General features: G+C 39.8%; 1 protein-coding gene across 3 annotated transcripts in view; it reads right to left on the reverse strand.

The window, feature by feature from the left end:
- The window catches only part of MTRR (5-methyltetrahydrofolate-homocysteine methyltransferase reductase), a 35439-nt gene that overhangs the window by 6584 nt on the left and 15844 nt on the right, over nt 1–13011 (reverse strand). For all 3 annotated transcript variants that reach the window (XM_067291028.1, XM_067291029.1, XM_067291027.1), the window contains 4 exons: nt 7794–7882; nt 5911–6091; nt 3429–3471; nt 1491–1677 (listed from right to left, as the gene is read on the reverse strand). In XM_067291028.1, coding sequence (XP_067147129.1) covers nt 1491–1677; nt 3429–3471; nt 5911–6091; nt 7794–7882 — 500 coding nt within the window. The remainder of the gene's footprint in view (nt 1–1490; nt 1678–3428; nt 3472–5910; nt 6092–7793; nt 7883–13011) is intronic.

Raw genomic sequence — 13011 nt, forward strand, 5'->3', positions numbered from 1 at the left:
TTTGAAGTTTAATGAATGAAGCACTAGACCAAGTTACTCAAACTCTGTTCTGTAAACCTGAGTGGTTTAATGCTACTCATTTCTTATCATTTAAACCACTACAGATATTACAATGTTATACAGTGTTGTTTTTCTGCTTTGATGATTAAAAAAAAAAAGTATAATTCTTGCTAGGGCGGCCAATATCTGTATTTTTGTAAAATTTACAATTTTAAACCACATTTGAGCTGGCAGGCTATTTTCCCTGTTAAGGATTCCAAACTGGTGTTTCCTTTAAAGAATATGGCAAATAGTATACACATTTATTCTGTAAATCTCTGCAATTAATGTAAAATATTTTTGTGCAGGATCAGACTCATCCATTTTGTATCTGTATTCCAGATATTTTGCAACGTACATGTATTTTTGCACATTTATCCATGCTGAATTCTCGCTTACACGGCAGATGCAAATAGTTCTGAACTTTATTCAGACTCATTTCGTAATAAACCTTTTGCTTTTCTTTTCATTCCAGCTCTTTTTCATTCTTCATCTTGAACACATCACAAATCAACTGTATTTTAAATTCCAGTTCTGAATACTGGAATAAGATATATCATGCACATATTAAGTCAGTTTTTCCTTTGAATCAGCTTTTAGAAATGAAGAAAACTTGTACGTGTTTTCTCTCCCATTTTTGCCAGAGCAACACTTTGAATTATTGGCACAGTTTTCACATAATGAAATTCTATGCTTGTTTCCACTTTCTTAATCAAATATAGATTAGACTATGCCAATAGTTTTTTTTTTTGACATGTTAATTATACAGTAGAACTCCAAAATTTTAATTAACTTACACCTAATAAGCTTGAGACTGATTAATTACTGAGATTCTTTCCCACGAAAGGAAAGCAGAAGAAAAAAAGTACCATCTCCTAATAATACCTCCAATGCCAAACCATCTTCAGTGCACACCAGAAGTACCACAAATGATTTTTTTCTATTGTGATATTTGATAACTTGGCCTTTCACAAACTGTGTGCAAGACCTGACAAGAAGTGAGTTTCATAATTTTCCCCACTAGTGTCTGCTAGCCTTTCCTGAATGCAATCAAGTGCCTCTCTTCTACAACACTAAGCCATAAGAAACCCTTGAGGAGTAACCACTAAATTGCACAATGGTATATTGTTACATGAAAACACCTTCCAAAACTTGCTTACGAGTACAGTGGCGTGGAAAAGGACTCTGGCCTTTCAGCAATGGGAAAATTTCACTACTTCAGGTATCCACAGATAAATTAAAACATATTTTTAGCAACTTAGCAGTGGGGATCGAAACATGTTACAGAGGGAAGGGTAAACTTACCAAGTAGGTTAGAACTGCAAAATGAAGATGCATACTGCCACTGTCAAAACACCTGCAGTACATCAGAGCAATGAACAAAGAAACCTGCAATTGTTTCAGACATGCACAAATTTAATGGTAAGAGAGTTTAGATTTAATATTTATACCTTTTCAGTTGAAAGGCTTCCTCCTTTTTCATCCACAACGTTTTTGTTAGTCTGTAGTAGGGGTGCAACTAACTCAGCAAGCCAGCCTGTACATACTCCTTTCCATGCGACTGGTCTAGTGGGACAGGCAGGAAACTCCACAATATTGAACACAAAGCACAATTTTCCTGGCTGAAATAAGTTTGAGCTGCAAAGAAACACTTATTAAAAAAAAGCAATGAAAATACTGAGAGATAACTGTACTATGTTACAGCAGGTCCATTTTCAGCCCAAACCATCTCACTGATGTCAAGATTCTCAGTGTTCCTTTAATGATAAGGTATTTATATACACTTAGAAAATAATCTTAAGGTTGGACTCAGAGGAAAGTGACCTACAGAATGGGACCAGAATTCCTCTCTATCACATTCACATGGGTGCAAGTTCATTCCTTGAGAACTCTACCAGAGTCTTGTCAATGTTTTGCATGTCTGGTGTTTGAAACAGTCAAATACTGTGTGTTTTGGTAACAGGGACACAATCACTTTTTTCTGAGGTTTTATCCTTCATTCCTCTGTATTTCTTCTTTAGATCTAGTGCATTTACTGGATGTCCTTCCAGAAGATCTGAAGAATTACTCACGTTGTTGCTTTTTTTCCTTATTGTAGAATAAGAGCAGTATTTAATAGTGATTTTCAAGAGATTATGCAGTTAGCCTATTTCATCAAACCAGTTTTTTTCCCTTATTCTTATTAAAAACTCTGGAGGAAACCAGCAAACAGAGGGAGAGCTAACAGGGAAATTTTAAGAATGGAAGATCTGTGGAAAAAAGCAACAAAGTGATATGCAGTACATTTTTACAGCAGCTTCCCTGCTTCTACCTGAATCAGTGGAGTGGTTGAGATCCTAATGTCAGACACCTTCAGCGGGGAATTCAAAGGGACTTGCCTACATATCGGTGCCCTTGAGAATCAGAAATGGAAAGATACCCTGGGCAGGAACTGGCTACTAGTGGAATTTCTTAGTAAGTCAGAGGGATAATTGTCAGGAAGAGGCGGCTAGGCAAAGAGGCATCTGGGATGACAGGCCTCCAAAAGATAAACATGCAAACTTCTAAAGGCAAGGAAGCTAGCCCATTAGGGAGATGTGCAGCAACAATATCTAAGAAGAACAGCTGGATTCTGATCTCCTCCAGAGTCACACTGCATTCCACATACTATGCAGCTAGTCACTGAGGTCAAGAACTGGTGCAAAGTCCCAGCAGTGAATAAGGTTCCAGCACTACTGAAGAGGGAAAAGCCACATGCTCCAAGGGCTGAGACTCATCCAGCCCATCAGCTACTTCTCTGCTTTGCTCAAAAGCAGAGAATTAAATAAGAGAATTAAAAGCAGAGATTAAATAAGTTTGAGGAATGACTGGGCAGACTGAAAGCAGATATAGTCTTCTAGGAAAGAATTCAAGACGAAGACAACATTCTGACCAACTCGTCCACTCGAGGGTAGTAACACACACTTTCCAAAAATGAACGCAGACCCTTCTGCGTAGTGTTGCCTGGACAATTTTTGCTTCCTCAGTCATGTGAGTATGGCCATTCTATTTGCACAATTATCTTTTGCCAGGGGGAGTTTTCTGTACTTCCTACTTCTCTTGGCGGTTTGGGAGAAAGGGATAAGAAAAGGGAGCAGCAAGGCCTGGGATTCACGCAGATAAAGATGAATTCAATAGTAAACACTAAATCAAAAATTCTAAGCAAAACTCCTTTCAGAAATAATTCAGAGTTTACTCTCTACAAAATCATAACGTGTATATAGATACCCCCTCACACACACATACATGTGCATGCACATGTGTATACATACACACATGTGCATGTGTGCTTATATACATATAAACACACACACACTTGACAAAAAGCATACCAAAATTACAAAGAAGATATAACTTGAATATTTCATTACCTTGAAACTGAATAGGATCTGGGTTGTAATTTAGGAAGATGTTCTGAAAAATAAATAAATAAATAAAGAAGCATCGCTTATTCTTTGATTTATCCCAGTGCAAAATCAAAATATCACATAACAAGCTTTACGCTACTACAGATTAAAAGCACGTTTTAATTTAACTGTAATTTTACTCTATTAACACTGAACATTTGCCACTAGCAAATAAGCCATTAAGATTCAAATTCTATTTTGGATGCTTTTTAGATTTTGTGGAACATCTGGTAAAGACCCCATAAAATAAGACAGCCAAGGCCACACAATTCAGTTATGGGACTCAGTCATTTAAAAAGTTCTGTAAGGTACGCAAAATGAAGGCCAATAGTTAGTGGACAAAGTGAAACTTGAACTTTAATTTTCCCCATCTTGCACCAAGAATATTTTATGGAACTCAAACGTTCTGAGAACAGGAACTACTTGATTGACAGTTTCTTATATATACTAACTATAAATGTATACATACATACACATATATATCTCCTAGAACCAGATGTGCCAATACAATTTCAAACCACTATGAATACCTATGTAAGTTTCAGAGATATCTGAAATCACACCTTAAAAAACACAAAACCCCCACCACAGCTGTAGCCTTAACTAGCACTCATTCAAAACTGGGACATGAGTTCATTGGGCATTTTCATAATTAAAACTCCCCACTAATTTTGAAATTAAAAAACACATAAATATATATATATACACACACATATACAATACGTGTATATACACATATACTCTGTGTGTGTATGTACATGCACATAGACACACAGAAGGTCGAAGTCGCTGGTTTCCCAGTCTTCAAAGAAATGACTTGCTCTATCATGAAATTTTGGCTGCAAATTTTGGCTGAGAAGGGCACAGTAGAAGGAGGTGGACATAAAGCTAAGAGTATGGTTTGGTGGGGAATGGCCACAACAAGCAAGCGAATACCATAAAATTGGGAATAGCAAATGCCAGAAAACATACAGTGGAGTAAAAGGGTACGCACACTGCTGTAAAATGCAGTTTAACTGCTTTATAGTTGCTTTCCCACCTGTGCCACCCTTTAACAGAGGTTCCAACCAGTACATGGACTTGAACACCCTGAGATGCTTTAGAGATACCCTCTTACATAAGATTGCTTCAAGTCAGAGACAAGAAATGCTAGTTCAGGAAAATCACTTAAAGAAGGCACTAAGCCTATTCAGCACATTACTTCCCTGAGGGCACACATCTGAAAACCTTTCAAAGCTTACTTTTATTCAGTCCAGGTGCATAGAGCAACACTCAGAAGTGTTGTGGGACATGCTAAGCTAAGTGTTCTTGCTTTCAGTTTGAACGTGTTTCTATGTATACAAAACAGAGCAGACATTTTATTTCTTTTTTTAAATCTTTGATACAGTGTACTAGGAAGGAGAGACTAGAGTTTCAAGTTCTTTCTTATTCCCTCCTACATACCACTACACTGTGTCTGAAAAGAATGCAGTGCTTCCTGCCATGTTCACTGTTGTTCCTAAATTTAAAAAGTCAAGTCAAAGCATCGGTGCTCTTTTTAAGGATTTTGATATAAGAACAAAAGAACTCAATTTTTTCCTAGAAGTTAGAATATGTGTAACTTTTTTTCTACAAGTATTTTTAAATATTTGAATATCAGATTTTTTTCCCTTCTGTCTCATACAGTTTTTCCTCCAATTTGGCAAAGATGTTTTCTACTTCACACCTCCATGCAGAACTTAGTGGTTTCTTCTTACTGTACAGCCAAATGGCTTCATACACTTAGCCAGCAAAAATATGGCAACGATCTTTGGATTTTATAGCAGAATGAATTTGGCATAGGGGTGGAGGAGGATATCACAAAAGCTGCGAAAAGCAGTATGTTTCACCAACTGAAACAACAAAAAAAGTTAAGAAACTCGTTCTTATTTTTAATCTGGAAAATAACTGTCAGCATTTCCAGATGCATTTGAGATGGCTGTAGTTGAAAGTCTCATTCCTTCCATATTTTATATAAGGAATCCAATGAGTGTGTTGGACATTATATAAACATGAATACACTGGGAAAAGCTTTCTGTTTTAACAGATAGAAGGGCAAGAAAGGAACGTGAGGGCAGGAAAATCATAAGCTGTAAAAACAGGTCTGTTTTAATTTTAACCAGTGATGAATTCTTTCTTAAAAGCCCTAATCCTGCAAATACCTTATGCTTATTTTTACACACAGGAGCAATCCAGAGCCAGCTGAACCACAGGTATGTGCCTAAGTGTTCACAGAATCAAGGTCAAAGACTACACACTGGATAACAGAGCTCTGCTCCCCAACAATAATTCTAGTTTGATCACCATAGATAGCTGCTTTAGAAAAATTGCAGTAACTGAACAGTTTCTCCACTTCTTGGGAAACTTAACGTATAGTCTGATGTGTTTTCAGAAACCAAATCTAATTAAGTCCAAGTCAGTCACTTACCAATCAACAGGTTAAGTGAAGGCCTGCAGCTTGGGAAAGCATGAAGTAAATCCAGCAAGCTGACATTAGGCTCTCTAATGAAACGGGCGTAATCAGAGGCTCCTTGTCTGCTGCAAAGCTCTTGAAGCCTCCGTTTCTCTCCTTCATCACTGGTACATTCTACAAGAGCTCGCAAAAATACCTGCAGCAGAGAAAATAGAGTGGAGAGTAGAAAGGTTGCCCAGTTAAGCAAATCTTCACAAATCTGGGAAAAACTTTACTTGCCTAGGGACAGGAAGCAGTCACCCTGTAGGTTAACAGATAACAGAATTTATTCCCCAATGCACACTTTCATCTATTATGAAAACATTACATTTTTACTTTCATTTTTTCATATTTTTTTGTTTCTTGGCTGCTATTTTCTGAAGTATGAGACAAGCAGGCAGGTCAGAAAAATCCCACCTAACCTGAGTGGAGGAGGGACAGGTAAACAGGCGTAACCCATTCCCAGATAAAACCCAAACTTACGAAAGGCTTTCTTATTTTGTATGTGCACTTTATGCAAGCAAACAGACCCATAACACAAATTAATTCAAGACAAAACACCATTTGCGAAGTTACCAAAGCAAGGAAAGAAAAAATACAAACTCTTTGAAAACGTATTACTGTAAGTATTAAGTATGGTATTTAACGAGTCATGTAAATGTTGTTGTGGTGTTTTATTCTGTATTCCTTGCCTACATAATGGTACTGCAAGTTTTTCTTAAGGGAAAATTAAATTGAGCATTGTAAGATAAAGTAAAGATTGGATGTAAATAGTTCCAGGGGTTTTTCTCCCACAAGGCAAGGTGAAAATAGACACAGTGCATAAAAGAAAAGTGAACCAAAACACCAAATGCAATCAGAGGACACATTCTACACCAAAAAAAGAAAAAAAAATTCAGAAAGTAATTTGTGTATGCTCAAATACTAAGCTTCCAGATATTCGTTTTGCACATGGAGTTACATAATGCACATTTTACACTGAACAGGCAATAAAGAAAATAGATTACAAAACCTGGCTTGGATGATACTCCTATTGTTGAAACAAACTTTGTAAAACTGTTAAATGCAGTTTTAAGAAGGTTGAACCAGCTGGAAACTTCTGTTCTACAGAATATTGTCTAATAATGACATATAGTGGATCCTGCTACAAAATCCACTTAATTGAGAAAATAGATCCTCTTTTAAAAGCTCATTTCCCTTAGAGACCCAGCTAATACAACTCTAGCTTCATGCTTCACATAAAACTATCTTTAAAATGTGTTTTAACGATATCAGGCAATACACAGCATTTTCAATTGTAAGTTTCCAGTTTTTTGGAGGCCCAAAACGCAAGGGAAATAATTTTCACAGTTGTGGAAACAAATACCATACAAGCAAAAAGTCAATCTCTGAATTCTGCCAGGTTACTAAAAAGTTAAGGAAAAGCTTTAAAATCATTTAGAAGATATTATGAGATGTTTGTATAGAGCAGCATGCATAGTTTCAATGACAAGACTGGACAGAAATCGCTCCTCTTTGGTTAGAGGGCATGATTTCTCTAGAATGCTCAAGGTCAGAGAGCGTCAGCCTTCCAAACATCTAGCATCAATGCTTTTCACTAACTTCTGCAGACTACCTATGCTCAAGGTACTGCAGAATGGCAATAGGGATTTCAGTATTTTTTCTGCCAGTCTTACAGTTCGCCCGATAGAGAAAAGTACTAAGAGCACAATTGCTTAAAACAAAATATAATCAGCAGCATACAAAGTGACAAACCAAAAACCATGATAACTACAAGTCATGCAGGGATAGATCTGCAATAAACCACACATGATAAAATTACTAAGGATTTCTCTACAAAATAAGAAACACTTAAAAACCTTTTTGGGAATTGCTCTTATTTCCAGACACCAGGTTAGAATGAATTTCAGAGTGCTCCTCTCAGGAATGTGTTGTGGATGAGTTGCTCCTATTTTAGTGAGAGAAAAAAGCACACACATGCACCTATTAACAGCCAAAATTAGCATCACAGACTGCTTCTTCAAGAAATACTAGGAGCTAAATCATATTCAATTTCTGTATGATCAGGCTCACTCATGAATGGAAATTACAAGCTAAAGAGCAGACAGTTTTCTGATGAAGTATCAGTGAAAATTTTCCAATGAAAAGTCAGTAATTATCAGGAAGGCAGGAAACAAGAAGATGGTTTATTATATGTTAAAATAAATTTTATTACCAAGCCACTCAAGGCCTTGTTGCCCCTTTGCACCCTACAGAAATCCAGATGAATGCCTACAAGGGAGAGGAATATCCACACTTTGCATATTTTTTTCCTGCATCAGTAAGGACTCCTGAAAAACTAGAACATGCTGAATTGCAGGCACATTTTCTAAAGATCTAATCAAAGGTGATGGCAGCCAAGCGCCCCACTGGAGCTTCTGAGTCCCAAGCAGGTCCAAGGAAGTTCTGTGCAATCTGCCCTGTATTCCCCATGGGTTCCATTTATGGGAAGCAGCTGCATGAACATCCAAACTCTCTCTTCAAAGAGTCAGCTAGGGTCCAGCCAGGCTTACCAGCCTCATGCCATGCCATGCCACAGCAGCTAATCTGCTTCCTGTTCTAAGCTAACACCAGAAGCAATATAGCAGCATTTAGGTGACAGAAACCTTTAATTAATAAGCTCTCCAAGTCCCAAATTGTTTCATTAAAAACCCAACTTGCATGTCGAGATTTCTCTTGATAATGTTTTTTGGCTTCAACTCCCAGCCACTGATTTTTGCTATGCTTTTCTCTATGTTCAAGAGTCCTTTAATACAGAATCTTTACTCCAAGAACATATCTATACACCTTGGTAAATTACCTCTTCACATCATCATTACTTGACTAAACCCTTGTACAGAGAACAAAATTTATTTTTTTAATAGATTAGAGGATTGGCATAAAGGTGATAAAAGAAAAAGCTGTTTTTATACTTCAAAAAAAGGAAGTTTGTGCAACATCTGAGAGCATTCCATAATAAAGACTTAATCCTCTTCCTAGGATACTTGTACAAACAATAAAAACCTACTACAGCAAATGAGCATTTGAACAATAGTCTTTGTACCAGCCAGCTAAATAATTTCTGTATTTTGTCGTCCCTTTTGAAGTAACAATTGATCTCATGTACTTCAAAGAATTCATAGACTGAACAAAAAGAGACTGTAAATAGAACTCAATAGAATTCTCAGTACATCTTGAAAATGCACCAGAGGCACTATCTTCTGTCTATGCTCTTCTTTTTTTCCTCATGTTTTCTAGCTCTCTTCATTCAGTAAACCCACAACAGTAATAGTTACTGCAAATTCCTCAGAGAGATGAACACAGCTGCGGAGGCAACCATCTTAAAGGGAAAACAGCTCTGGAGCATAGCTAGGGATTGCCAAGCTGCATTACAGAGCTGAATTTTTTGGTACAGAATGGCAACAGCAAGTAATTAAGTTACAGTAACTTAATGAGCCATTGCTCACCAGCACAGCCCCAAAGAACTGAATTTGGGCTTAATCCTAAGCCATTTTACTTCATAACTGCAATGGGTTGGAAGTCAGTGCACAAGCTATGATTGGATTTCATGCATCAGCAGCAACTTGTAAAGTCAAGATAACTTCATGAGCTGTCCATATATATATATGTGTGTGTGTGTATATGCATACATATATAATATATATACACACACACACACATATATATATATTCAATTAAAGATCAGTTAATAGCTGGGGAGCTTGTCCCACACTGCCTTTTCCTGTATAAAAGCTCTGTAGCTGAGAGGAATTTGGATAAACTACTAGACTGAGTAGAGTTCAAGGAACCAGACACAAATTTTAAGTGGAACATTGTATTGCTGCCAACAAAAATGACAGCTATGATTCTGCCCTTGCATGCAAGACAAGTGTAAAAAGTCAGCGTGACTTGCTCTGGGTCACCCAGAAAACTCAAGAGCAGAAAGAAGAGAACATTGACTCTACGATCTTCCTTTCCATTATTAGTCATTCAGATTCTTAAACAGGCATGGCATTTTACATGCAAACACAAGACAAAGCATAAAAGCTGCAGAAACAAGATGAGGTCATTGGTGCCGTCTGTGTTTGCATGAATGCTGTGTTTCTCATCTGTGTTGCTGTGCATGGCCAGCCATGTATTTTCTGAATGCGTGCGTCTATTTGGAATACATGCTCAGCCTTGCTAATGGCTGGACCTGGGGACATGGAGCTGTGGGATCACAGAATCACAGAATGGTTGAGGTTGGAAGGGACTTCTGGAGATCATCTAGTCCAACCCCCCTGCACAAGCAGGGTCACCTAGAGCACATTGTACAGGATTGCATCCAGGTGGGTTTTGAATATCTCCAGAGAAGGAGACTCCACAACCTCTCTGGGCAACCTCTTCCAGTGCTCTGTCACCCTCACAGTGAAGAAGTTTTTTCTCATGTTCAGATGGAACTTCCTGCGTTTCAGTTTGTGCCCATTGCCTTGTGTCCTGTCGCTGGGCACCACTGAGAAGAGTCTGGCCCCATCCTCTTGACACCCTCCCTTTAAATATTTGTATGCATTGATAAGATCCCCTCTCAGCCTTCTCTTCTCCAAGCTAAACAGGCCAAGCTCTCCCAGTCTTTCCTCATAAGAGAGATGCTCCAGTCCCCTAATCATCTTTGCAGCCCTTCACTGGACTTGCTCCAGTAGTGCCATGTCTCTCTTGTATTGGGGAGCCCAGAACTGGACACAGTACTCCAGATGTGGCCTCACCAGGGCTGAGGAGAGGGGGAGAATCACCTCCCTCGACCTGCTGGCAATACTCTTCCTGATGCACCCCAGGAGACCATTGGCCTTCTTGGCCACAAGGGCACATTACTGGCTCATGGTTAATCTGGTGTCTACCAGCACTCCCAGGTCCTTCTCTGCAGAGCTGCTCTCCAGCAGGTCAACCCCCAGCCTGTACTGGTGCATGGGGTTATTCCTCCCCAGGTGCAGAACCCTGCACTTCCCTTTGTTGACCTTCATGAGGTTCCTCTCTGCCCAGCTCTCCAGCCTGTCCAAGTCTCTTTGAATGGCAGCACAGCCCTCTGGTGTATCGGCCACTCCTCCCAGTTTGGTATCATCAGCAAACTTGCTGAGGGTGCACTCTGTGCCTTCATCCAGGTCATTGATGAAGAAGTTGAACAAGACTGGACCCAGTACTGACCCCTGGGGGACACCGCTAGCTACAGGCCTCCAGCTAGACTCTGTGCTGCTGATCACAGCCCTCTGAGCTCTGCCATTCAGCCAGATCCTTACCACTACTGGGCTACTCGATTCAGCAACCCTTAACATCTGTCACAGTCAGCAGGATTCAGAGGGGCTGTGAGCAAGGTGGCAGGTACAAAACTTTCTATGTGGGGATGGGACTAATGCTTTTGCAAATGTGTCTAGTGAGTTAGGACTCTACTGAAATTTTAGGACTCCTGGGATAACTGGGGTAATGGGACTGAAAACAAACTTATGAGAAGATTGAGAAGTATAAATTGGTTCTTTTGGGCAGAATTGATTCATTTGAATAAAATGTACATTTAAAGGAGAATATGGAGGATCTTTTGAAAAACAGAAGAGTGCCACAAATTTTTAAGACACAGACTGCATTAGCCATATAGCAGGTGGAAACCCAGAAAAACTGGCTAAGGCCAGGTTCTTTACAAACCACTCCTTGGTATTTGAGAAAACCTATTATAGAGGGAAATAAACAGTTGCAAAAGGAAGTCCTCAGCTTTCAGAGAGAGATTCAAGTTTTACAGAGTGAGGCAGTAGGGCTCTTATCTGCGCAGGAAAACCTATTCTCCTTCAGGAGGAACGAAAGGTATAAATTTCAACTCCATCCTCCTTCAAAGGTCTGATGCTTTTGGCCCTCCCCTACCTCCTCCTTTTCTGTAACGCCCCTTTAATTCCTTCCTTTGAAACTGTACTTGACCCTGTATATACTGTAAAAAGTGCAAATAGCACACCTGCGAAATCCCCTGGCACCAGCCGAGGCCTTGCTGCTTGCCTGTGGCAAGGTGCTTGGGGATCCTGGACTGGGTGAGCTGAGCCCCAACTCCGCCAGGAGCTCAGCTCTGCACAGCTCATGCCAGTTCCTGGGGCACTGTGGGGCCAAGATAGCAGCCAAATCAGTCCCGTGGATCCAGGGCTTGTCCCCAGCATGGGGACCAGGCTGTAACTGATGCTGGCTCTGCTTCAAATCTAACTGGTGACACTCAGCATAGGTCAGTTATTGGAGCGGGGGTCAGGGAGGAGGGTCAGCTGGGCCTGGACACCTCTGTTATGCATCTCCTGTGAATGTGCTCACTCCCTTGCAGGCACAGGGACCTCTGCAGGAAGGGTCAAGGGGGAAGGAAAGAAGAGCTTGGAAGGCTCTCCTGTCACCTGAAACACTGCCCCCACATGCCTTTCCCAATAGTTGTATGCAATATGGACCAGGGCCATCTGATCCTTTTATCATAATTGTGCTAAAGCTACCTAGGGAACAGAAGGCACAGCGTATCTGGCCAGAATTGTTTATGGTTGTATCAAATAGTTCTAAAATTTCCCAAAAAAACCCCACCACATGTCAAATGCTCTCGTCAGCTTCCAGTGGGATGCAGGCAATATGGTTTGTTGAGAGGGAGGGGAGCAATGAAAAGAAATAGTAAGCATGTCTGCCTACACTCAACACCCATGAGAAGCCATGAGACTCCTTACTGGGAAAGGATTGGCCTCTAAACATTTGTTAAATCTGCTGGTATGCTGGGGGCTACTTTGGGGATGAAGGTATTTTAAATAGCAGTTAAGTTTATGCAAACCATCTGCATTGTTTTGATTAATATGTCCTGGGAAATATATGTACATACAAATCTGTATGTTATGGATCAAGAGCTGAAGGGAGGGTATGTATGGGACTGGACAGTATATCTGGAGGTATAGGATCCTAATTTGTAGTGCAAACCCCCCTTTACCAAGATCCAGGAACAGGAATTGGAGCAGAGAGCCTAGGCAAATGACAGCCTCTGCAACCACCAGAGCTTTCACACACCACTTGTACTGTAGAATGGCTTAC

Source organism: Apteryx mantelli, chromosome 2, assembly GCF_036417845.1.
Source record: "Apteryx mantelli isolate bAptMan1 chromosome 2, bAptMan1.hap1, whole genome shotgun sequence".
In the NCBI taxonomy this organism is placed as follows: Eukaryota; Metazoa; Chordata; class Aves; order Apterygiformes; family Apterygidae; genus Apteryx; species Apteryx mantelli.